Source organism: Chrysemys picta, chromosome 1 (assembly GCF_011386835.1).
Source record: "Chrysemys picta bellii isolate R12L10 chromosome 1, ASM1138683v2, whole genome shotgun sequence".
In the NCBI taxonomy this organism is placed as follows: Eukaryota; Metazoa; Chordata; order Testudines; family Emydidae; genus Chrysemys; species Chrysemys picta.
Genome location: NC_088791.1, coordinates 327,957,212 through 327,985,145, shown reverse-complemented (window position 1 = coordinate 327,985,145; position 27,934 = coordinate 327,957,212). Strand labels below are relative to the sequence as shown.

General features: G+C 42.7%; 1 protein-coding gene across 5 annotated transcripts in view; it reads right to left on the bottom strand.

The window, feature by feature from the left end:
- SLC36A4 (solute carrier family 36 member 4) overlaps positions 1-27,934 on the bottom strand; it is a 235,408-nt gene that overhangs the window by 123,018 nt on the left and 84,456 nt on the right. For all 5 annotated transcript variants that reach the window (XM_065581648.1, XM_065581646.1, XM_042856005.2 and 2 more), the window contains one exon: positions 27,299-27,468. In XM_065581648.1, the coding sequence (XP_065437720.1) occupies positions 27,299-27,468 (170 nt within the window). The remainder of the gene's footprint in view (positions 1-27,298; positions 27,469-27,934) is intronic.

Below are 27,934 nucleotides of genomic sequence, written 5' to 3'. Positions count from 1 at the left end.
CAGGGTGGCTGGCAGTGGTCTTCATGGTTTAGACCACCAGAAGCACATCACGCCCATACTCAAATCACTCCACTGGTTCCCAGTCAGCTTCCAATGCCAGTTTATGGTCTTGGTCCCAGTTTTCAAAGCAATTATTGGATCAAGTCCCAGTTACATCAAAGCCCAAATTTCGATCTATGATCTATTGTGACAGCTGCATTCCTTTGGGACTAGGAAGATCACAAAGACCAGGATGAAGCTTATGAGAGGTGGGGCCAAAGCATCCTCAATAGAGGGGGGGGCCCAGCTAACAAACAATTTTCCAAAGAAGATCATGTGATTTCCAAATTAATGTGACATTTCCCCCGATTTTATTTGTTGTTAAATGTTGAACACTATGCAATTCCTCCCAGCCACCCACCAATAAGAATAACACTTCAATAGAGAAAAATCTCAATTAGAGTAGAAGTGATACTAGTCTGATGCTACAAGAGTTGTAGAGTAGCCTGCTATACCACAGCACAGCCCAAATCAAATCCTTTCTAAACCATAGCAACATTATTCTATTCAGCTCTTATGCTCATATGGCAATTCTTTTTGGAGAGCTCTTTACATTAGAAATGAAGCCTTATTCAGCAGTAACAAAAGAAAATAATTTCTTTCTCCAGTAATTCATGACGACTTAATTATGACTCTGATAGCACATTTTCCTACATCAGTATGTGAAGGGCACTAAAAGAGGACTTACCTAAATTCAAAGTATTGGTTGAATTTTCATTCTAATTTAGAATCATTTACGTATGATTTCTCCAGCATTTAATATTTTTAGAGGCCTCTCCAATTGTTTTCTTAGTATTTCTAGGATTTGTGGTCCTCTTTGTTTTAAATAACTTGAAGAGTCACATTCAGTGAATTTTAAAAAAGCCATCGTACACATTAGTTACCAATTTCCATAGATATTCCTGCTTTATGTTGATATCAAGCACTGTGCTCATGTTAGTCTTATCAATTATTTATTTTCTGTGCATCCCTTATAATTTTGATATCATGCAGAAGGACAATTATTTGGGCTAAAACAATTCCTAAGGACAATTTATGTGTTTTTTTTATTATGATTATAAAAAACTAGAAGAGAGGCTGTTCTAGATTTGATTTTGACAAATGGTCTGAAATAAATAGGATGAAATTCAAGAACGATATATGCAAGTACTACACTTAGAGAGGAATAATCAATTCCAAAAATACAAAATGGGAAATGACTGCCTAGGAAGGAGTACTGCAGAAAAGGACCTGGGAGTTATAGTGGATCACAAACTAAATTTGAGTCAACAGTGTAATACTGTAAAAAAGGGAAATATCATTCTGGAGGAGTGTTGTAAGCCTGTAGCAGTGCATGGGATTCTTCCATCCTAAGTGCAGGACTCTGCACACGTCCTTGTTGAACCTCATCAGATTTCTTTTGGCCCAATCCTCCAATTTGTCTAGGTCACTCTGAACCCTATCCCTACCCTCCAGCATATCTACCTCTCCCCGCAGCTTAGTGTCATTCATGAACTTGCTGACGGTGCAAGCCATTCCATCATCCAGATCATTAATGAAGACGTTGAACAAAACCATCCCCAGGACAGACCCCTGGGGCAGTCTGCTTGATACCAGCTGCCAACTAGACATTGAGCCATTGATCACTATCCGTTGAGCCCTACGATCTAGCTAGCTTTCTATCCACCCTATAGTACGTTCATCCAATCCATACTTGTTTAACTTGCTGGCAAGAATACTATGGGAGACCGTATCAAAAGTTTTGCTAAAGTCAAGATATATCACATTTACCGCTTTCCCCATACCCACAGAGCCAGTCATCTCATCGTAGAAGGCAATCAGGTTGGTCAGGCATGACTTGCCCTTGGTGAATCCATGTTGACTGTTCCTGATCACCTTCCTCTCCTCCAAGTGCTTCAAAATGGATTCCTTGGGGATCCTTACCTTGGGTGGCTCCTGGAAGTGACCAGCACATCTCTCTGGCAGCGGCTTCTAGGCGGGGTGGGGGTGTCTCCACGCTCTGCCCGTGCCTGTAGGCACTGCCCCCGCAGCTCCCATTGTCTGCAGTTCTCGGCCAATGGGAGCTGTGAAGTCGGCACTCTGGGCGAGGGCAGCGCATGGAGACCCCCTGCCTCTGCCCAGGAGCTGCAGGAACGTACCAGCCAGGAGCGGTGCGGAGCCAGGAAAAGGTAGAGAGCCTGCCTTAGACCCACTGCACCGCTGGATTTTTAGTGGCTAAAATCTCCCGGTTTGGCTTCAGTAGCCTCCGGGAGATAGAGGGAGGGGTAGGAGTTTATCAGCGAGGCCCACAGACCTCCTGGAGTCCCCTGGAGACCCCCAGCAGTCCATGGACCCCAGTTTGAGGAATGCTTTCTCATAGCAACAATATATGGCATCACATGGGGCTTTTGAGCATTAGCTGTTGTAGATCAAGTTGTACCCAGATTTGTTCACCCGTGCAGGTTGGTTACAGTGCATGGCCTTTAATAGCTTACTTATAACAGAAGGTAGTTTTAGTGGCAGAACATAGAAGCAGGTCATTATCTTATCCACCTTGCACAGCATGGACTACTAGATGAGTCATAAGCAAAAGGAACAAAATAAGAATGAAAATAATATTTCTTTTAAGAATGCAATGACATTATGCTTCCCCAAGCTTCTTAAATTATCATTCAATTCAAATTGACTTCCTGATCCTTCTTCTGCCACCTTCATACCTTGTCTGAGTTGTAAGTTATTCCTTGATTGTAAGAATTTCATTTTAAAATGTATTCACAGAAGACATGCCAAGATGCCACATCTAATTTATAACATTTTCCTGGGGGCAGCGAAAAAGTGATTCTGAGCAGCTGATGGAGCACAATGGATATGATTATATATGAATGTTAAACACAACTATACAGTAGAGCCACAATCAAACTAAATTACTATTACTATTATGTCAGACGGATAAATTCCTGCTAGAGTAATAGCGAATCTGAATGATTTATTTTGAACTGGGAGTAATTCTTTTCTGTCCTGCTATGTAGTCAAATGTCCTACACTTAAGTAAATGTGATAGGCAAAAGAAAGAATTTTCAGAATTTTACAGTTGCCATAAGTGGAGAACTGGATGTTAAAGAATATCTTTGAAATGTTACATGCATAATTGTTTTAAGTGGTGTATTCTCAGCCCAGGCTATTAATGTTAATTATGTTAATAGCTTCATGTTCTGGGCATTAGCTAAACTTGATACTCTTAGCAAATGCTAAATACAACAGTTGTGGGGAAACAATGCAGTTTCAGTTGCAGCAAGTACAACAAAAACTGATTCATCTGCTGCTCATCAATGAAAAAGGACTTTGGAGAAGAAATTTCAAACTGCACTACATTTAACTGCAATATATCACAGCTCCAAACCTAAACAAAAACATATTTTATAATACAATCATCATTTATTATTTGGACCAAGAATTTCCCAAAATGTGATGGGTGCTTTCCAAACATTAGGGGAAAAAGTATCTTGCCCAAAGAACTTGTAAATGGGTAAATATTTCTAAAGGGACCATGTGTGCAACTCATACTCACCTTGATAAGAACTTATTCATGTGAATTGTCCCATTAACTTCAGTGGGATTCCTTGCATGAGCCAGTGCTCACCAAGGTGAGTAAAGACTGCTCAAATGAGTTCATAATCATTAAGAACATAGTCAAGAACTGCAGTAGACTTAACTAACAGTAGTAGATTTTTACAATCAACAAGAAGGCTGGTTAGCAGCCATTTGAAAAATGACTATACACAATATGGTAGGTGATATTAGTTTAGTTTCCGATGTTTTCTTATGGCTTTTGCTAAGTTATTTCCATCATGTTATTTTCAACTTTTGTTAAAGTCAGACTTAAGTTCACATCCCACAAATGACTCCCTTAGGCTCGCTGTAGCAGGATGTCATGTGAGAGAAGGATGGTCTTGTGGTAAAAACATTTGGACTAGAAATCTGGTTTTCATTCCTGGCTCTGCCACTTATTTCCTGTGTGACCATGGACAAGTCACTTAACCTTTCTGTGCCTCAGTGCCCCATCGGTAAAATGCAGATGATTATGCTTCCCTTCCTTCCCATTGCTTGTGAAATGTTCAGACATTATGGTGAACAGCACCAGAGGAAAACCTATGCATAATTGTGTAATTATGCACATGCTATCTTGGTCTTCATCTACTACTACACACAACAGAGGCCCCAAGACAGAAGTTTGAGGGAAAAAACGGTTACAGCCAGAAGATTTTTCCCCTAGCAGCATCCATATGGTCGGACTGGGCGCCCCCTAGAGTCAGGCCTTCAAGGCGCCCAATATAGGGCCCTGCCAACCTGCCACCCCTCGGTTCCTTCTTGCCGGCTACTCCAACAGAGGGGTAGGGAGGGTGGGCATTGGAATGGACATGAGCAACACATCTCGAAGAACAACAGTTATGAAAAGGTAACTGTTTTTTCTTCTTCAAGTGCTTGTTCATGTCAATTCCAATCAGGTGACTGACAAGCCCAAGTTCAGGAAGTGGGGTCAGAGTCGTCCACTGATTGGAGCACTGCTCTTCCAAAGGCTGCACCATCTCTGGCCTGCTGGGTGATTCCATAGTGCATGGTGAAAGTGTGTATGGAGGACCACATCGCTGTGCTGCAGATTTCCTGGGTGGGAACCTGCTCCAGGAACGCCGCTGAAGAGGCCTGAGCCCTGGTGGAATGTGCAGTGATCGAAGGAGCAGGCACCCTTGCTAAGCTGTAGCACTCACAAATGCAGGACGTAATCTATGACGAGAGAAGTTGAGAGGAGACAGGAAGACCTTTCATTCCATCCGCCACTGCCACAAATAACTGGACCGATTTTCTGAACGGCTTCGTTCTCTTGATGTAGAAGGCTAGCGTCCTGTGGACATCCAATGAGTGAAGCCTTTGCTCCCTGCCGCTCAAGTGCGGCTTAAGGTAGACTAGAGGGAAGAAGATGGTCTTGGTTGATGTGAAATGGAGAGACAACCTTCAGGATAAAAGCCAGGTGAGGCCTGAGCTGAACCCTGTATTATGGAATACAGTGTAAGGGGGCTCTAATGTTAGGCCCATGAGCTCAGACACCCTCCTAGCTGAGGTTATTGCTACCAGAAATGCCACGTGGTGTTGTCTGTCATGACTGATACACATCTCCCTGCCAAGTGGGCTCAGAAAGTCTGGCATGCCAGGCGTACCACTCTCAACTCTCTGACAATGATATGTAGAGCGAGATCCAGCTGAGACCAGAGGCCTTGTGTTCTGAGATCTCCCAAATGTGTACCCCAGCCCAAGTCTGACACGTCTATAACTAGCAAGAGAGATGGCTGAGGGCTGGTGAAGGGGACCCCTGCACATACTACCTGTGGGTCGAGCCACCGCAGGAGGGAATCGAGTACCAGGTGAGGCAGGGTTACAATCCTGTCCAAACTGTCCCGGGCTGGACAATACGCTGACCCTAGCCATGACTGAAGAGGTCGAAGTCTGAGTCTGGCATGCTGTACTACGTAGGTCATGTGCCCTAGAAGTTTCAGGCAGTTCTGTGCTGTGGTGATGGGGAACTGCCTGAGATCCCAAACGATGTCGTCGAGGGCTCGAAATCTTGCTTCGGGAAGGAATGCCCTGGCCTGTGTCGAGCCCAGTACCGCCCCTACAAATTCTATCCTCTGAAACAGGGACAGCTTAATTTCCCCTCATTCAGTAGCAGGCCCAGTTCATCGAAAGACGCTCTTATGAAGGCGACTTGCCTCTCTACCTGAGCCCTGATCGGCCTTTGATCAGCCAGTCATCGAGGTACGTGGCCCACCAGGTTTGCTGCTCTAGGCCAATGGGGGCTGCGGAAAGCGGCGTAGGCCGAGGGATGTGCTGACCACCACTTACTGCCACCCCCATTGGCCTGGAGCGGCAAACTGCAGCCAGAGGGAGCCGCAATCGGCCGAACCTGCGGACGCGCCAGATAAACAAACTGGCCCAGCCCGCCAGGGTAAGCACCGCGTGCCAAAGGTTGCCGATCCCTGATCTAATACACTGTAGTTTTGTTTACCTAGAGCATCTGCAGACATGGAGCCCCTCAGCTCCCTGTGGCCGCGGTTCACCGTTCCCAGCCAATGGGAGCTGCGGGAGATACTTCCCGCAGCTCCCATTGACTGGGAACGGCGAACCGCGGCCACAGGGAGCTCAGGGGTTCCATGCCTGCAGACGCTACAAGTAAACAAAACGTCCCGACCCGCCAGCGGCTTACCCTGATGGGCCGGGAGCCAAAGGTTGCCGATCCCTGTATTAGATATTCAATTCAATGATTCCATAGAGTTTAAAATCATCAAATTTTGGTGTAGACCCATTTATAAGCCGAACCCCGCTCTTTGATGCGTCACCTTTTTACCAAAAATATTTGGCTTATGAACGAGTATAGGTAATTTCTTCTACTGCCTTTGCACCTGACATTCCTTTTACCTTAGCTTTAAACGTGTGGAAGATTGGATGGTTTTATAATTTGCTTTTAAGTCACTAAATATTATTTAAATTGAATTTAGAAGTGATTAAACCATGCTGACATAAAACTTTAATTAAAACAATATCTAAAATGATTACACTGCTTTTCCAAAGAGAAACCAATCCAGAATATTTGTCTATGCAATCATACCTCGTTAATAATAATATAATAATAATAAATAATGGCGATATCCCATCTCCTAGAGCTGGAAGAGACCTTGAAAGGTCATCGAGTCCAGCCCCCTGCCTTCACTAGCAGGACCAAGTACTGATTTTGCCCCAGATCCCCAAGTGGCCCTCTCAAGGATTGAACTCACAACCCTGGGTTTAGCAGGCCAATGCTCAAACCACTGAGCTATCCCTCCCCCCGTTGAGGTCTCTGAACAGCAGCGAAATTTTATGGGACATTTTCATGAAATATATACAACCTCTAGATGACAATCTATGAATCTATAAATCAGATCTGAATTTTAAATCACAAGCACATGCAGCTATTACCACAGATAACATTAAGTTTAATCTAATAACAGATCCCTCTAACTGATTATACACTTTCAAATACATTATTTCTATGTCACTGATTTAGCTGGGAATTGGTCCTGCTTTGAGCAGGGGGTTGGACTAGATGACCTCTTGAGGTCCCTTCCAACTCTGATATTCTATGATTCTATGATTCTTTGGTGTTTTCCTTCCTAATAAAAACTTTCAAATAAACATTTTGCATATTTGCATATTTTAAAAAGTCACTTGGACCAACGAACAAAACAGTGAAGCTGGAGAAGGCAGAAATCTATTTACTGTATACTAGGGTGACCGGATAGAAAGTGTGAAAAATCGGGACAGGAGGTGGGGGTGATAGGTGCCCATATAAGAAAAAAGCCCCAAATATCAGGACTGTCCCTATAAAATCGGGACATCTGGTCACCCTACTGTACATCACCCACTTGACAGAACTGATCATGAAAATATATTAATCGGGTTACTGATTGGTCATATAATAATAATATGGCTCACAATAAGTGCTCATGGTACTTTAAAATACATATAAGGCATGGTCCCTGCCCCAGATTGCTTTAATTCTCTCAGAAAAATACAAAACAAAGAATAACCGTCAAACACAAGATAGCTAGGGGACAAAGACATAGAAGATCCACACAATAAATGGGTTTTAAGGAAGAGGAGGGTTGGATTACAAGAAGTGGGGAGGATATTCCAGGTGTAATCAGAAAGACGGCACAGAGCTGAGAAACAAAAGAAGAAGTAGAGACCATGGGAGTACCGTAGAATGCAAAAGGAAGAGACAGAAGAAATGAGACCAGAGAGTTAAAAGAGGCAAAGCTGTGCAGAAGCTCAAAGGTGAGGAGTTTAAATTTAAGGAAGATAGCCAAGGGTTATAAGGAGAGGGATGGTATTGGTGCAATAGCGGGAGAAGGGGATGATTTTGGCCATGCGGGTTTTGATAGACTAGATCAGGGAGGAGATGAGATGCTGAGAATGCCAGACATGAGAAAGCGACAGCAGTCAAAGTGCAATATGACGAAGCAGCAGACAAGAGGCGAAAGGAAATACATACACAGAAAAACATAGTAAATTGTATTTTATACATTGTAGTTAATCCCACAGTAAAGCCTGCATTGACTAGAATGGCATATAAGTATTGAAATACACCTCTACCCCGATATAACGTGACCCGATATAACACGAATTCGGATTTAACGCGGTAAAGCAGTGCTCCGGGGGGGGAGGGGAGGGCTGCGCACTCCGGCGGATCAAAGCAAGTTCGATATAACGCGGTAAGATTTTTTGGCCCGAGGACAGAGTTATATCAGGGTAGAGGTGTACGTCTAGTAACTATCCAGTTCTATGCCCAATATCATGACAAGTAACTGTATGTCTCCTGCAGATACTACAGTACATGAATAACTGGATAGAGATTAGACCTAGTTAGAGAAAGAAGTTAGGATTTTTGGCTACTAAATGGGTATGTGCTCCACTAGCATCTTCCTGGGAACCAGCTAATGTGATCAGCCGCAGTGAAATGACATGTATCTGGTACATTGTTCTGTTCTGAAGAAGTTCATGGGCCAGATCCTAAGCTGGCATATATCAGTGTAGCTCCTTTGGCTTCAGTGGAGCTATGCTATACACCATTTGAAGATCTGGCCTAATACAGTACAATATAATATTACTATGAAATATTATTCAGAGTCCAAGTCAGTTGCTTATGTACACTTTTTTATGCTTGGAACAGAATGCACTGTATTCTGTGAAGCTAACTAAGTAGAAACCCAGCTATCTTTGGCTGTTGAAAAACAAACTATTATACATTCATGAAGACACTGTGGCCAAAAGGGCAAAATTCAGTCCCAGAGAAGAGCTCCTCTCCTTCCCCCGTTCAATGTTAAAACCCATAATTAGCTATTGTCTCTGTCTTCAGGAAAGAGTTGATTTATATAGAAATATTTGCTTCAGAGACTGATTTATGGGAAAAAACATAATTAAGGACTTATCTTTTTTCTGAGCCCTTTATCATTTATTTTAGCAAATTGGCAGTAACGTGATGTGAGAGTTTGAAGGACCTGCCTATGTTTAACTTATGAATTCTGACTGGTTTTATGAACTATGTATAATTCCAACACGTAGTAAATCAGCCAGATGCTAGTAAGGACTTTGCCACATATCAGACACCTTGTATGGAAGAAGCCACAAGTCAGCGGCACTGCTGAGGGTACCCACATGACCTCCCACTATGCCAACATTTTTATGGCTGACTTAGAACAACGCTTCCTTAGCTCTCGTCCCCTAACGTCCCTACTCTACTTGCGCTACATTGATAACATCTTCATCATCTGGACCCATGGAAAAGAAGCCCTTGAAGAATTCCACCATAATTTCAACAATTTCCATCCCACCATCAACCTCAGCCTGGACCAGTCGACACAAGAGATCCACTTCCTGGACACTACAGTGCTAATAAGCAATGGTCACATAAACACCACCCTATACCTACTGACCGCTGTATTTACCTATGCCTCCAGCTTTCATCCAGATCACACCACACGATCCATTGTCTACAGTCAAGCTCTAAGATACAACCGCATTTGCTCCAACCCCTCAGACAGAGACAAACACCTACAAGATCTCTATCAAGCGTTCTTACAACTACAATACCCACCTGCTGAAGTGAAGAAACAGATTGACAGAGCCAGAAGAGTACCCAGAAATCACCTACTACAGGATAGGCCCAACAAAGAAAGTAACAGAATGCCACTAGCCATCACCTTCAGCCCCCAACTAAAACCTCTCCAGCACATCATCAAGGATCTACAACCTATCCTGAAGGACGATCCGTCACTCTCACAGATCTTGGGAGACAGGCCTGTCCTTGCTTACAGACAGCCCACCAACCTGAAGCAAATACTCACCAGCAACCACACACTAAAAACAGTAACCCAGGAACCTATCCTTGCAACAAAGCCTGTTGCCAACTCTGTCCACATATCTATTCAGGAGATACCATCATAGGACCTAATCACATCGGCCACACAATCAGAGGCTCGTTCACCTGCACATCTACCAATGTGATATATGCCATCATGTGCCAGCAATGCCCCTCTGCCATGTACATTGGCCAAACCGGACAGCCACCTCTGAAGTGGACTGCTGCAACTGTTACAACAGTACACAGAAACAATATGAAACAGATTAGAGCAGGCAGTGAAGAATGCCATAGACAATTGAAATTAGAGGGAAAATTTTAGTAGGTGGAATATAACTGTTTAAGCCATAAAACATGAGCAAAATACCAGAGTCATTCCCCTGCTTTTGTGATAAATGCCATGAGATCTTTAATTACCCTATAATTTATATTTTATATATACTTATATTTATATATAATTTATTTACTTATTTAGAATATTCAGAACTGAAGGTATAGAAAATTAATGTTCCTTAAAGCCATTGTGTCACTGCTGACTCAGAGGAAAGAGTGCTATAGAAGCTGCTCAAATTCTACTTCCTAATTAACCCTCGGATTCCAATTAGTTACCAGGCCTGAGCCTGCTTTGTTTAGAAGAGATAAGACATATTTTTGCACAAATGATAAATTATAAGCCATTTCATAAATGTATAATAAATTTGTGTACATCACTAATTTGTGCCAAATGAACATTTACATGAAATTAAGCAAAATGTGCCTTTCTCTATTCTCATACACCATCTTCTTCCATCCCTCACTTCACCTTCTGCTTGATACAGCAGTGAATTCAATAGGTTTGTTTAAAACATCACAGTAGTACTTGTGATATACCCCATTCAAAATTACAACTACACCCATGAGATTAAATGGGAGAAGTTAGGCTGTGAGGGAATAAACCCTACAGCAGGGGTCGGCAACCTACGGCACGCAAGCTGATTTTGAGTGGCACGCTGCTGTCTGCCACGGTCCCGGCCCCCAGCCCCACTCAGCCCCGCCCACTGCTCTCCCCTGTGGGGGCAGGAGGCAGAAGCTTGGTCCTGCGGCAGCCAAGCTTTCCCCCTCCCCCCACTTCTTCCCCCAGCGTGGTGCTTTCCTGCCCCTCCTCCTCTCCGTCCCTGCGCCAATCAGCTGATGGCCCTTGCGAGGGGGAGGGGAGAAGTGGCAGCATGCTCGCTGCTCCATAGAGGAGGCAAAGAGGTAGGGACGGGACCTTGGGGAAGGGGGTGGAACAGAGCATATCCCTTCCAGCCCCCTGCCATGAGCCACTCAGGGCAGGGGGCTGGGAGCATCCCCACAAGCCGAGCACCCCAGCCTTCTGCCCTGACCCCTGAACCCCCCACACATACCCAGCCTTCTGCCCTGCACCTCCACCCCCCCAGCCCTGACCCCTGAACCCCCACACACACACACCCTTCTGCTCTGCACCTCCACACATCCCCAGCCCTCTGCCCTGACCCCTGAACCCCCACACACACACACCCTTCTGCCCTACACCTCACACACACCCCAGCCCTCTGTCCTGACCCCTGAACCCCACCCCACCCCCAGTCCTCTGCCCTGACCCCTGAACCCCACCCCACCCCCAGTCCTCTGCCCTGACCCCTGAACCCCCTCCGCCCCCCAGGTCTGGGGTCCCAGCTGTCAGACGCATCCCGGCCGCAAGCCCTGCTCAGCCCACTGCCGGCCTAGGTGAACAGAACCCCAGGCTGGCAGCGGGCTGAGCAGGCTGGCGGCGTAAGATCAGCATTTTAATTTAATTTTAAATGAAGCTTCTTAAACATTTTGAAAACCTTGTTTACTTTACATACAACAATAGTTTAGTTATATAATATAGACTTATAGAGAGAGACCTTCTAAAAAATGTTAAAATGTATTACTGGCACACAAAACCTTAAATTAAAGTGAATAAATGAAGACTTGGCACACCACTTCTGAAAGGTTGCCTACCCCTGCCCTACAGCAACACAAATAAGTGTGTTAGTAAGTAAAAAAAGCACAAACAGTAAATTGGTCTCACACAGACTTTTCTAGAGCAGTTATCGGCATGCTAAATAGAACATGAACATAGGTGAAAGGTTCTGTACTATGAAAATCCCTCTAAATCTTTTCTACGAAATACTAGCTTTCAGGCACAGCACTCAGAATTTTAGAATGTTATTTTCATTTAAGAAATAAGGGTGGCACAGTGGGTGGGGCACTAGCTGGGTTTGCGGGAGACCCAGGTTCAGTTCCCTGCTATGCCACAGACTTCCTGTAGGACCTTGGGCAAATTACTTAGCCTCTTAGTTCCCCATCTTTAAAACGGGCATAATAATGTTCCCTATATCAAAGGGGGGCCCAAGAGGAGATTGGCACCACCAGGATAAAACCCACGGAAAATGGCAAGAATAAGGCCCTGCTTGAATTGAGGGATGATTGTCAAAAAATTGCGGCTGAGTTGCAGACAAGTTATGTAAAATTGCAGAAAAGTAATAATGGACCTTATTATTTGTGGAAATAAATTCCATTATTACTTTTCCACGATTTTCTGCTGAGAGAGGGGGCTCTCGCTGTCGGCTGCCTGAGACTGAGAGCGAGGGCCCGGGGCTGAGAGCAGCCATCTGGGGCTAACAGTGGGGTCTCCCACTCTCAGCTCTGGGGCAGCCGGGGTCCCACTGGGGGCTTCTGCTCTCAGCCCCTGGGTGGCCAGGGCTCCCAATGTCAGCACCACACTGAGTCCCACTGTCAAAACTGAGGTAGAAGACTAATATTGCAGAATCTGCAGTTTCCACAATATCACAATTAGGGCCTTAGTAATGAAATAATGCCCCTTCGACCACGTCGGTCATAGGTTACCATTTCATTTAAACTCTTTGGATAAGATATCTCTGAAATATTGCCCCAAATGTCAGCCAAAATGCTCCACAAATAAAAGCTTCAGGCTCTGAATACAGAATCAAAGCATGCTGAGCTGCATCCAGTATAAATATGTACCACATGACACAAAGCCCCAACAAGACAGACTGTATTAGTACTAATCAGCGGGTACAGTCAGAAGCTTAGATATAGAAAAACACCTTTTGGCACCTGCTAGTGTTTTATTCATGTGAACTGCAGGCGGTCTGCACTCAATCATTTTATCAAAATTGGTGTACCGGGATATGGTGTATCAGCAGGCAGCACATTCAACTGACACGCTAAGAGAAAACTCTGTAGCATATGTACAACTTTAGACGTGTCTGTTATAAACAGCGAGTTTTATAATTAAAAAATGGACTGCTTAGAGAGAGGATTAGCCTGTTAGCTTCCACTTTACCAGAAAATTGCCCTTTAATAAATAACCAGTTCACAGCACAGAATTGTGATTCAAAATCAAATTTTACTGAAGTAGAAAAGATAATCTAGATAATTTTGTTGGAAAAACCCATGAAATTAAAAAGCACTAACTTTGAGAAAAACAACAAGAAGTTCATATCTTGCTATCACAAAATTTATTTGATTCATTAATTACTACAAGCAGAATAGAAACTATGACTCAGAATAGAAACTAGGAAGAATATATGTTGGGGGACAAACCTTGCCCTCTGAGATTTGTCTTAATCTAGAATTATTCCATCAAAATCACAGGAGTAACTGACTTTGTTGCCATTACTCTGGATTTTCAGATATGTAACGGAAGGAACAATCTGGCATGACAGCTCAAAAAGACTGATTTATCTGCATGGAAGCTAGTTGCACTCCAGAAGGATGGTGTTACGGTTAAGACACTGGACTAGCAATCAGGAGATCGGTGTTCTAATTCCCAGCTCTGCCACAGACTTGCGATGCGACCTTGGGAAAGTCATTCTGTGCCTGAGTTCCCTTTCTGTAAAAAGAGGACATTTCTTTTTTCTCACATTTTGTTTGTTTATTTCGGTTCCTGTTCTGCAAGGGGACCACTCGCTATTTGCAAAGTTAAGTACTTGCTTCAGTCTCTGCAGAATCAAGGTCTCACACTGTAAATTCTTCCAGGACAAGCCTGTCTCTTGGTATGAGGTCAGACTGTGAACACCTCCCACATCAGTTAATCAAATGAGTAATCCCACTGATTTAAATGGGACTAGAAAGCAATGTAAAAGGAACAATCTGCCCCATTTGTTTGCACAGGCCCTAACATAAAGCCTGGGGCTTTAGGCAGAGGAATTGGAAGAGCCCTCGGACTCTCTCTTCTATGTCCTCTGCTCCTTGGCTGCTACCAGGGTGGCTCTTCATGAAGGGGTTTCCAAAATCACTAATGCCCTGTGGCAGACCCTGTATTCCCTGGCTCCTATCTCTAAAAGGGCCGAACGCAAGTACTTCGTGCCAGCCAAAGGGCATGAGTACTTATACTCCCACCCGAACCCCTAGTTCTCTTGTGGTTGAGGCGATTAATCACAAGGAGAGGCAAGGCCACCCCCAAAAATAAAGACTTGAGGAGGCTCAATCTCTTTGGACATAAGGTTTATTCATCTTCCAGCCTTCAGCAATCCCTCCTTGGCTGATATGACTTTAATATGTGGCAAGCCGTGGCCAACTTCGAAGGGTCACTCCCCGAGGCTTCCAAGAAGGAATTCCGAGCGATCCTCAATGAGGGCATGACTGCGGCCAGGACGGTCCTCCAGGCGGCATCTGATGCTGCTGCCCGCACCATGGTTCCGCTATCTCCATGCGGCGCATCTCTTGGCTGCTCTTCTGGGTTGTCCACTGAGGCTCAGCAGTCAATACAGGACTTGCCCTTTGACAGCCGAGCCCTACTTGCGGAACAGACAGCAAGTTGCATGGCCTCAAGGACTCCCGCACCACCCTGAAAACCCTAGGTCTCTACGTCCCAGCTCCGGTGCGTAAGCGGTTCAAACCGCAGCAGCCGCAGGGCCAGGAGGGTCAGCCTCGGCAGGACCAGCCTCATAAATGAGCCAAAGGTTACAAGCGCCACCTGAGCCACCCGCCTCCACCCTCTGCCCAGTCGGGCTCGACCCGTAATAAGCAGGGGGCCATTTTGAGGGTGCGTCTGAGAGTGACCTACCAGACTGTTCCCCAGAAATTTTGGTGTAGACCCATTTATAAGCCAACCCCCGCTCTTTGGTGTTCCCCTCCCAGTCTTTTTCAGCTTCTTCCCCGGAGCCGTGGAGGGGAACCGGTGCCGGCTCGTGGATGGTGCTGGCGGAGCACTGCGAACGGAGGCTGCGATGCTCGGTGCGGAGTCAGACTGCTGCTCTGGTGCCAGAGTGAGTGCCCGCTCCATTAGGAGCGCTTTCAGATGGATATCGCACTCCTTCTTTGTCCTAGGTTTAAAGAACTTGCAGATACGGCACTTGTCACTTATGTGCACTTCGCCTAAGCACATTAGGCAGCTGGTATGTGGATCACTGACGGGCATAGGTCGTTTGCAGCAATCGCAGGGCTTAAAGCCTGGGGACCAGGGCTCGCCTTGTCCCCCAGCTGAGTCCCGTTTGGGGCTAACTAGAAGTTGAGATCTGCTGCTAAGGGTAACTAAGAAACTACTAACTATATACAACTATATTACAGGTTTTCAAAGTTCATAGAACAGAAAACGAAACAACGCTAGCTGAAGCAGCAGATGTTCCAGCACTGTCACTGGCAGCAAGAAGGAACTGAGGGTGAGGGGAGCCGGCAGCGCCCCTTATACCGCACCACACGGGTGCCACTCCAGTGGGCGCCAGAGCCGGTCCCCTACGGATACTGCTGAGGGAAAAACTTCCAGCATCCGTGCATGTGGCGAGCACACACACCTAATATGGAATGGACATGAGCAAGTACTTGAAGAAGAATCTTATCTTTCAACCTGTAATGAATGTTATACATTTCACAAAGTAACAAGCATACTTGCTAAACTTACACTTAGGGCCCTACCAAATTCATGGTCCATTCTGATCAATTTCACGGTCATAGGATTTTAAAAATCATAAATTTAATGATTTCAGTTACTTAAATCTGAAATTTCACGGTGTTGTAATTGTAGAGATCTTGACTCAAAAAGGAGTTGTGGGGTTGTTGGTGTCACTAGGCATGAACCTAGGTAACTCGGGAGGGTGGAAAACCACAAGTGTCAATGAAGCCTTCCTGCACTAGGCCTAGATGAACCAAACTCCTTCCATGTTTAAACTCTAATCGACCTCAAAAGCCAGGTGCAAAATGGAATGTGTAAGCAGCCAGTTATCACTTGCAACCCCCCTCTACCGGTATCAAGCAGTAATAATGAGGCCTGCATGTTTCTGGCTGAAGGGGAGATAATAAAATCAAAGGGAAAAAGGACAAGATAACGGTTTAAAGAGTTACTAACAAGCTGGACTTACAGCCGCCAAGATGACGTAACTGCTTAAATGTAATTGCTTAGTAACTATTACCAGGGAAGGGGGGGGGGGGAAGAGGGAGGAATTTAGCTGTGAAATGTAATTGCTTGCTACCTGCTTAAAGTAAACTATTATAGGAGAAAGGGAGGGTGAAGGGGGGGTGGGGGGGCGAAGGGGGGGGTGAAGCCTAACTGCAAAAGAATAAGAAGGGAAAACTGTTTGTCTCAGTGTGCTTGATCTGAGACGTGCCAGTCTCCTAGCACCGCTTTGGGATCCCAAATAAACTTTGATTGCTTCTCCACCCTGGTGTGTTTATTGGCGACGCACACCGGGCTACGGACCCCGCTGTTGCTGTCCTCGGGCACTCTGTGCCGGCAACAGTTGGTCACAAAGTTATTATAGGGGGGTTGTGGTACTGCTACCCTAATTTCTGCGATGCTGCTGGCAGTGGCTCTGCCTTCAGAGCTGGGCAGCTGGAGAGCAATGGCTGCTGGCTGGGAACCCAGCTCTGAAGGCAAAGCCACCGCCAGTAGCAGCACAGAAGTAAGGATGGTATGGTAAGGTATTGCCACCTTTAGTTCTGTGCTGCTGCTGGCAGGGCGCTACCTTCAGAGCTGGGCGCCTGACCAACAGCCGCCGTTCTCTGGCCGCCCAGCTCTGAAGGTAGCGCAGAAGCAAGGGTGGCAATACTGTGACCCCCCCCTAAAATAACCTTGTGACCCCCACCCCCTGCAACTCCTTTTTGGGTCAGGACCCTCAATTTGAGAAACCCTGGTCTCCCCACATGAAATCTGTGTAGTATAGGGTTAAAGCACACAAAAGACCAGATTTCACAGGGAAGACTAGATTTCATGGTCCATGACGCATTTTTCATGGCCATGAATTTGGTAGGGCCCTACTTATACTGTAAAAAGGGTTTAAATTAATGGAGATATCCTATCTCCTAGAACTGGAAGGGACCTTGAAAGGTTATTGAGTCCAGCCCCCTGCCTTCACTAGCAGGGCCAAGTACTGATTTGTGCCCTAGATCCCTAAGTGGCCCCCTCAAGGAATGAACTCACAACCCTGGGTTTAGTAGGCCAATGCTCAAACCACTGAGCTATCCCTCCCCCCAGAAATTCTTATTTAAGGATTGACAACACTATTTAAGGTAGAATTTTTGTGTATTTCTCTCTCTTGGTATTTTTGGCTTGTTATTCAAAAGAGTCTAAATGTACTGTCAATAGTCCTGCTCACTTTCTGATTTGTCTCTAATACTGTATGTTATAACTATGGAGTGAATCTGAAATTTAGTTTTAGTTTTACTTATCCAAAGTACACATACATTACAGAATTACAGCTCAAAGGGCAACTACCAACAGCATCAAGGCAAGTCAGATTAATTAGTAATGGTGAAATAGCCATTTTGAACTATTCAAAATATTACGGGGAACTGACTAGCACGTATCTGTGACGTTACAAAGGTAAAGCAATGCCCATTGCACCAATAATTAAATAACTATACAAATTAGAGAGGCCAACCTGCTATTCTTCCCATTCCAGATCTTGTCTTCATTTCCCAATAACTGGATGCCCTCTCTTATCCAGACAAAACCGATCATATTTGGTGTATGGCCCAGAATCCAGAGACAGATGCCTAAAATGAGCCTCACCCATAGAAGCTAGAATCCAGGCTTCAACTGAAACACCACAAAGTTTCCCAAGGATAATTGGAGAGTAAGCTGTAAAATAAAACATCTAGGAATTGCACTGACTTCACATACGTAACAAAATAAAAAAGTTTTGCTAAAAAACAAATATTATTCACCATTATGATTTTATAATGCCCTCTTAAAAAGGGTCAAAGACTGTAGGAGGGAAGTGCATTGTTAAATGGTTTGAGCTGTACTGAGTTTTAAAAATCATAAGAAAAAATATGTCTGCAAACTAGCAATAGCCAGCATAACCCATTTGACAACCATTCTTTAGAAGAATTAAATGCCACACAATTAAGAAAATTCTCTTCTTTAACCACAAAACCATCTATTTTCTTCCTTTAGTCCCTCGTCTCATCCAATATCTGCAGCAAAAGGGTCCCAGGGACAACAACTTCACTCACTATGTAACCCTGATTCATTCACTAAGCACTGTCTACCGTGTCCTGGATGCAGCAGGGGTTCTGTGGGAAAAACAATTTTAAAAAGCAATTAAAGACAGTCGTAATGCATATGAACAAGAGGTCGAAAATTCGTGAGCATGGGTTACTTTAGCCCTGACATTTCCTGACTTTCCAGTGGTTAACTTTGCAATCTTAACAACATTCTTAACATAGTTTTTTGTATGCAATTATTCGTATTGAACTAGAACCTTGAGTCTGATCAAGGCTCATAAATTATAAAAGAGCACGCCAAACTCAACCACTAAGGGTAGAGAAGCAATAGACCAAAACCAGAAATTAAACTTGGTTGTTTTGCATGGCAGTGCAGACTATTAGCATAGGTCACCATGCAGGGCCATTTGAAGTTATTTGTATAAGCAATATTAAATTAGTTGTGGGATGTAAAAATCCTTATGCTGGTAAAAAGCTGATTTCATGAGATACAACCTCAGCAACAGCTTGCAATAAAAAAAATTCCTAGCATGATTCAGTATCATAAAATATTCCATATAGCATTTGTTATATATCTGTCAAATCCATCTATAAAAAGTTAAGTGATTGTACCGCATGTAAGAAAGCACACAAGCTATTTTGTGCCAAAAATACTCAATATTGCAATAAATACGCACACTGGTGTCAATGTGTGTGTTAATAAGGAAAGAAAGACACAGATATATCATTTCTTCCTCCACAACTACAGGTACAAGCAACCTTAATCCAACACTATATTTGCCATCTCTGGGAGCTCGATAAAATTGAGAATACATCCGTTTCTTAGATTATATTTGAACTCTGAACTTTCTTATTGAGAATTAGAATTATTCATGTCTGAGTCACTAATATCTAACATGGAAAACACACGAATCTACAATGAAAAATCAATTATTATGGATACCATCAAATTATACTCCAGTTAAATCATTCATTTTGTTTATTTTATTGATTGGCAATTTATAAACATTTCCTGTGGCTATAAATCACCTTATTTAAATTTCCCATTACAGTTCACGCACATATTTCAAAGCCCATCTAAAAGTCTAATTAATTACTTCGTTTTTTACCCCAAGGTGACTTTTCAATGTATTTCTCACCTAATACTCCTCTTTAAGTAAGACAAATTGTTACTCAAAAATGCCACCTGTGATTAGTGCATCTGCCACATCTAAGGAAATAACTGCATCACTTAATGCTAAATACATGCATCAAGTCCTTTAAAGAGCATTTAAGGCTTAGAATGATACTTAAGTTTCTTCATCTGACCTGTGTTTCTACTAAGCTTAGAAAGTATTTTGTTGGCATATTTCAAGCCACTAACACTGTCATTTTCATTCCTCAGATACACATATCCTCATGGCAGTTGTCTTATTCCTAATTGTTCAGAGGCAAGAATTGTTCACTGCTAAAACCAGGTGCAGTGTAAATGGAGAAATACTCAGAGGAGGACTGATAGAGTTTAACAGAATAATGAATTTAATCACTTAGTAAAATTATGCAGGAGACTCGGATGGATTTTTTTTTAAACAGAAAGCGAGTAGTTAATTGCCTGGTTCACACACTCGATTGGATCAGCATCATTCAATTAATTTCATTTCATTCCAAGCTGACAATCAAAATATCCCATCATTCTACGAATACTTCCATGTCCACAATCAAATTTAATATTTCTTTATTCTCATTTTAAGAGCATTTCCATGATTTCTGGAATAGAGCTCTAATAAAAGTTATTGTTAAACATTATATTTCTGGTGAGAATGAAAGATACTGTTAGCTCTGAGCTCCAATCCTTTTCACTATATACTGCAATGTGCTTTTCATCAGTCTTCACTAGTTCAGGAGAAAATTATTTCATTACTTATCTTGCGAAACATGATATAAAAAGCTCATTGATCTACAAAAACTAAGTATTGCTTAATTTGTTCCTGACTGTATTTTTATTCCTTTATTTCTGCCCAGATTAGTTGCTTCCATCTGGATAAATATGAAGGCTTTTTCAATATTTCTTTTTTATGCAGTTCTTCAAACACCTACACTTAGTGCAACTCAGTCTTTGGGCCCTTGCTGGCAAAAAAAGAGAGAGGAAAGTTTTGGGAAATTATGAGAATGTATGACATCCCCCAAAAGCTGACTGAGCTGATACAAAACCAATGAGCCAATGAGCAAGCCAATGAGCATAGTGAGAGTAAACAAGAAGCTGATGTAAAGGTTCGGGAAGACTGTAGGCTATTCCCAGATTTGTTCAACTTGGTACTAGAAGCAGTAGTGGTTATAGCATTTAGAGATGAAATGGGCAGTCATGTTATGTGGAAGAACAGTGCATAACCTTAGAGTCACAGATGGTATTAACAGCTCAGCATTGGCCAACGGGGATTTACAGAAAATAACTGACAAACTAGACCAGGAAAGCAGAAAATTCGAATTGAAGAACACCATGGGAACACAAAAGTTATGGCAACTGGAAGAGAAGAGAAAGAGGTAAAGATCAAACTCGTAGACAAAGAACTAGGACAAGTGGAAAACTGTATACACCTTGGAGGATAGCAAAGGCAAACTGGAATTGTGAAGATGAATTGTGAAAATGACATAAAAAGAAGAATTGGATTAGCCACTACTGCATATCTACAAGATATGGAAGGCTAAAGATATATCAATAAAAACGAAAATTGGTATATATGAGAAAACCGACATGTTGTTACTGCTGTACAGGTCGGAATGCTGGAGTATAAGGAAAGCCAATGAATGAAACATTTTGACTGCAGAAATGAACTGTCTGAGGGGAATACTGAGAGAAAATAAAAAATAAAGAGATGAGAAAACAACTGGGGCAAGAAATAATGCTGTTACAGAAGATTCAAGACAGATGACTGTATGTTTTAGACATGTGACAATAACGGACCTGGAAAAGATACCATACATAGCGATACATACCAGAGTGCAAGGAACTAGAAATAGAGGGAGACCAAGGATGTGTTGGATAAACATGGTGAAGAATGATATAGAACAACAAAGGTTTAAAGATGAAAGAAGCCATGAAGCGGATACAAAAAAGAGGTAGAAAGACTTCATTTGGCCCTATCATTGCTGTTGAGTTGACATACAGGAATCAGAATAGAAGACAACAACCTTTCCTGCGCCAGTATTGACTAGTGGCCTGATTGTCAGAAGTGCTGAGCTCCGACAGTTCCTGTTGGTTTCAATGTAATAATGCTTCTGAATGTTAGTGACACAAGAACAGCAGTACTAAAAAGGTTTAGGTTCAGGGAAATCCTTCCGTGTCTATTCCATGAATACCACAGTCTTTGTGCTTGATGAATAAAGTAGTAGTATGTGAACCACAGTGATACTACGGCAGCTCGTGCTAACCAATCTGAAATGACTTTGGTAGAGGCTATACATCCTGCTCTCCCAGATGGGCAAAAGTCAGTCTGACAGAAAAGAAAGTAAATCTCAGCTGGAACAGTGGGGAGCAGAGGTCCTGAAAGAATAAAATGTTCACAGCCTAGGTGATGTTCACCATGTAAGTGGTTAATAATACAGAAGAACAATCTGTAAAAATTGCCAAGCTACTTGGGATCTTTGCATGAAAATCTAAATACACACTCACTTATCATAAATCATAAATTATCAATGGGGGATCTATGGCAATAAAATATATGTTCTGTAACATCCTATGTTAATAGGTCTATGAGAGTCCAATAAAACCTTATCAGGCAATTAAAGAGGCAAATAATTTTTAAGGCATACCTTTTTAAGACCTAAAACCAATGGAAATATTTCCACAATTAAAAAATTCCACCCAAAGAAATATTTTAGAACAAATAAAAATCCACTGTTGTATTTGAAATATAAACAGTGAAACACTAAATATCTGAAAGAAAAAGTGAAAACTTTAATTTAACACATCTGTACTACCTAGAAGTATGTATGTATCAAATCATAGAATCATAGAAGATTAGGGTTGGAAGAGACCTCAGGAGGTCATCTAGTCCAGCCCCCAGCTCAAAGCAGGACCAACCCCAACTAAATCATCCCAGCCAGGGCTTTGTCAAGCCAGGCCTTAAAAACCTCTAAGGATGGAGATTCCACCGCCTCCCTAGGTAACCCATTCCAGTGCTTCACCACCCTCCTAGTGAAATAGTTTTTCCTAATATCCAGCCTAGACTTCCCACACTGCAACTTGAGACCATTGCTCCTTGTTCTGTTATCTGCCAACACTGAGAACAGCCTAACTCCATCCTCTTTGGAACCCCCCTTCAGGTAGTTGAAGGCTGCTATCAAATCCCCCCTCACTCTTCTCTTCTGGAGGCTAAATAAGCCCAGTTCCCTCAGCCTCTCCTCAGAAGTCATGTGCCCCAGTCCCCTAATCATTTTCATTGTCCTCCACTGGACTCTATCCAATTTGTCCCCATCCTTTCTGTAGTGGGGGGGGGGCCCAAAACTGGATGCAATACTCCAGATGTGGTCTCACCAATGCCGAATAGAGGGGAATAATCACTTCCCTCAATCTGCTGGCAAAGCTCCTACTAATGCAGCCCAATACGCCATTAGCCTTCTTGGCAACAAGGGCACACTGTTGACTCATATCCAGCTTCTCGTCCAGGAATAACCACATAATCATACATCTATAATCCACGTCCCTTCCTCTTTGGTATGTCATATCCACACATGTCTGTCAAGTCCTTCACTCAGAATGTAATCTCCTTTGGGCATAGACATCAGAGCATGTGTGTTTTCTGCGAGGCATTTAGTACCCTTGTGGAATAATAAAACAACAATTTAATTGGTTTTGATTTGGGAAATCCAAAATATAAACCAACAACATAATGAAAAGTTAGATTGATTTTTCAAGTCCTCTCTCTTAATATCCTAATAGGTTATTAGTAACAAACAAATTTTGTTTTTTGCATATGATTCTTAAGTTAGCAGAGTCCCTTTAATCAATATATAATTTCTGAATAACCTGGACATTACTGCATATTCTGTCACTGTTATCCTGCATGAGGGATCAAAGAACTTTTTTACTTTTAAAACTTGGTTAAAAAAGTTATATGAAAAAATATTTTCTGAGTGGTTTCAGAAAGCTTAGTGAAAGCAAGGCAATGTTTAAATGTTGAAATCAAGTCCTGATTATAACTAGTGCCTTGCAGAAGGACAAAACTAGAAGATGGGTATAAACACAGAAGCAGTGATAACTATGGTAGCTAGTTACAAGGTAGTGTTAAAATTGGAACAGCAGTTTAAGTACATATACAGGTGCTACACTAAGGCCTGATCTACACATAAAACTTATAGCAGGATAGTACATCAATCAGGGGTGTAAAAAAACCACATCCATTAGTGACATAGCTATGCCAACAAAAAAAAAAAAATCTGTAGACAGAAGAAGGCTTCTTTCAGCAAAGCAAATATTCAGGGAGATGGTATTCCTCTACCAGCAGAACTCCTCCTTCTTCCAGTGTACGCTGTGTCTATACTAGGGGGCTATGTTAGTATAAGCTCTGTAGAGTAGATATAGTCTCTAAGAGACAGCTTCCCTTCCCCAGAGAGCTTTCAACCTAATAAGTCAAAAAAACACAAGGAAAACAAATTTGGACAAACAATTCAGAAGAGGAAGGTATGGCGAGTTCAAATGTGAGGAAAGCAACAAAGCAAAAATTCTGAGAAGCAGATTTTATTAGAGGATTTTAAACAGAACTGAGTGGGCAGCTGGTGAGCAGGAATTGGGATACTGTTCCAAGCGAAGAGTGGGAGGAACTGATGAAGGTAGCAGTAATGAGACAGGATTGGAGGAGTGACAGCGGCGTAATTTAAAGCTTTTGTGTAGGGAGAACATGGGCTGCTCAATGACTAAAGAACGAAAGGAGGGGCAATTTATTGAAGAGAGGCGGTAACAAGAAGAAATGGTAGGGTAAGGAGAGAAAAACAGGAAGATAAGAAAGAATGGAATTAGAGACAAAAAAGTGGGAAAATGTGTCCCAATTCCTTCATCTTTCCTTTCCTCCAATGCTATCCTTTGCTGAAGAAGCATTCTGAACCTAATCAAATTATTTGAGTGTGTCCCATATCCCTCTCCATAAATATTTGCCAAAAAAGATGGTGACGTGTGCTCTTTCTGGCAAGCTGTGTGGAAATGCTGCAATCCCAAGTGACTCAGTAGTGAGTGGTGATACTGCCCACATGATAGGCCAATATATATCATAACAGCCAAGAGAGTAAGCCGTTGGGTGCATTACATTTAATCAAGGGCATTGCTACCAATCTCACTTGAAAATATTAAAGTGTTCTAGTACAACCCTGAGCCCTTCATCAGGTCCATTCTGCAATCTTTCATCACAAGTAAATTTAGCCAGAAGCAAACAGCAACCTGGTCTAACTTTACAAGCTCTCACTCATTCTCTTTTAGCTGTCTTTACACCACCACCCCACCTCAAAAAGCGTTTAGCATTCTCCTTACTTGAAATCATTTAGAAAATGTTGATCTTGCTGTGAAATAAAGAACAAGATATTTAGTCTGAACAAAAACAGCCCTAAAACTCTGCAAAATCATAGTTCCATACAAATATGCCACTGGCTTTTCTGGTCAGAGGCGCCCCAGAATGCATTGTGTATTTCTGGACTAGGATGTCCCAAAACATACTATATTCAAAGAGTGGTCAATGCCCATCAAACACTTCCAATTTATGAATCAATTATGGTATCAGCACCAGGAAAGGGAGTAGAATGGGTTGTGAGAATGTCACAGCATGACGGGAAGTAAGGGACCTCTGTACCCAAAATACTATTTTCTGTTTTCAGGGTGCCAATAGCAAGTTTGATTTTGTTTAATATCACCTAAGGGCATTTTCTTCTCTTGCTTATTCAAATTATTTCCTTACCATCTGATATTGAAAGCAACCACTTATTTTATTGGACTTGATTACAAAGAGTAACCATTTGTGTAACACTCTATACTAAAGCCTGCCTGCATATTGTATTTCCATAGACATTGTACATGAATTAGCCCATTCTCACTGACACAGGTACTAGACTCCAGTTAACAACTGTTATGCATTTTAACTATACCCAGTGTAGTAGGAAGAGAACTTGAGACATAAGCCCTTTTGTACCTGTTTTGTTCAAACCAACAGGTACAAAATAATGGGTGATAACTAGCGACGTCAGGGGGCGGTAACTAACTATGTCATGGGGCAGTACTAACTTGTTTATATCAGGGTATAAATATGTATCTCAGAGGGAGTATTTTTGTCTGGTCTAGGAAGGAAAGGAAAGTCCTGCCGTTCACTGAGTTGGTCCATTGTTACGGGCAGGTATTAGTGGTCCGGTATAGTCTGCGGGATACTAGTACCATGCTTCAGCGACAATAAACCTGGCTGGGTGCCTTTGTCCCTTAACGTATCTTGTGATCATTGGGCAGTTCGCTCAAGGTCTGCCATGCCAGCTGTCTGAGCAGAGATGGGGCGGCACACAAAGGAAACACACACACACAACCAAACATCTGTCAACATCTAACCATACCTGGTCCAAAAATGATTTTACCCCCATAAAAAGTTTAGAGAAAAATGAAATCTGAATTTTTGGTTTTCAACAACTGAAAAGTGCCAAAAATTCAGTTTTTGATTCTGACTGGAAAAAAAAAACAACCAAAAAACGAATTCATGAAAAAAACATAAGAATGGCCATACTGGGTCAGACCAATGGTCCATCTAGCCCAGAATCCTGTCTTCCAACAGGGGCCAGTGCTAGATGCTTTTGAGAGAGTGAACAGAACAGAGCAATTATCGCGTGATCTATCCATTACAGTCCAGTTCCAGCTTTTGGAAGCAGAGGTTTAGGGACACCAGAGCATGGGGTTGTGTCCCTGACCATCTTGGCTAATAACTATTGATGGACCTATCCTCCATGAACTTATCTAATTCTTTTTCGAACCCAGTTATACTTTTGGCCGCACAACACCCTATGGCAATGAGTTCCACAGGTTGACGATGCATTTTAAAGGAAAATTTTCAATCTCTCTTCATTTTAACCCTTCCAGGCTATTTCCACCTTCGGTGATGAATGTGGAGGGAGGAAATAGATTTTGCTAGACCCCTTCATTGTCTTCACCAACACCAGTTAGCTGGGCAGTCCCTCCCCGCCAGTATACAGGAACATTGACAGAAGCACCAATGCACTAGTGACTCCTACATATGGCATTTGAAGTGGAGAGGGGGGAATGGAGTCTCAGATTTCAACTTCCAGAGGATGACGGCAGGGCTGGGCAGCTAGAGAACTCTCTCTAGGCATTTCCCCTGCTAAGGTGCAAAATAGCACTCCAAGGGTTGGTAGTGCTCCTGGCCAAGCTGCATAGGTCCTGCTAGGTATGTGTCCACAGAGCAGCAGGGTCAAGACTTGGTCCTCAGGATTTGGCAAGGTAGATGAACAATTTCTCTATGCAGAGCATCTACTGTGAAGTCACACATAAAAGAAGTGCATATAGGACAGCATGGATTTTGTTTAAATCTTTCATTAAATTACAAACAAAACCTTTTATTGTAAGAAAACTGTTTCAAATGTCTTCTGGTAGAACTGGCAGATTCATTGGCAAAAAAATATTTGCCTTGTCAGATTCATGATGAATGCTACCAATAAAATACTGTTATAATAATATGAACCAAACATTATATTGATCAAGTCACTGTTTGTAGGGAAAAAAAAATACAGTCACTGAATCATTTTAGATTTACCAATTCCCTGCTTCCCCCTTCCCCCCACCCAAAAAAAAAATATATCTAAGAAGAAACATTCATTCTTCCAAGCAGGTCTCAAAGAAACTTAACCATGAGCATTTTTATGAAGGTTGTATGGTGTACTTACAGGTTGAGCAGACCAAGAGTGTCCTGACCATAAATTCACAGAACAGCTTCCATTTTTGCTGCACTTTTGAGGTAATTGCTGGAATGATGATCTCTGCTGGAACGTAGTACTGAATTGAATAGGTCACAAAAATCCCAAAGGAATACAGAATTTTCACGGATTGATACAACCTGTTGAAAACATTTACACAAGAGTTGTGTCAGTTGCAAATACTTTGTAAAAAGCTAGTTTTTTGGAAGAAAAGGGGGATTGTTTCACATAATGAAATACTTGCGGAAGATTGCTATATAGAAATAATTTTGAATATATGGCTTGGTTGTTTTATTCCTCTTCTCTCACCCTCCCTATGTTGCTTTTCTTCCTAGGATCAGATCCTCTAGGAAGGGACTATGGCCCTAATCCAGCAAAGCACATAAGTACATAAGTAGCCCTATTGACTTTAATAGGGATTAAGGCTATGTCTACACAAGAGAGTTTACAATGGCACCACTGTACCGATGCAGCTGCGCTGCTGTAATATCTCTCACATAGCCGCTCTATGCTGATGGGAGAGAGCGCTCTCGTCGACATAATTAAACCACCCCCAATGAGCATCGGTAGCTCTGCTGGCGGGAGAAGCTCTCCCACCGACATAGC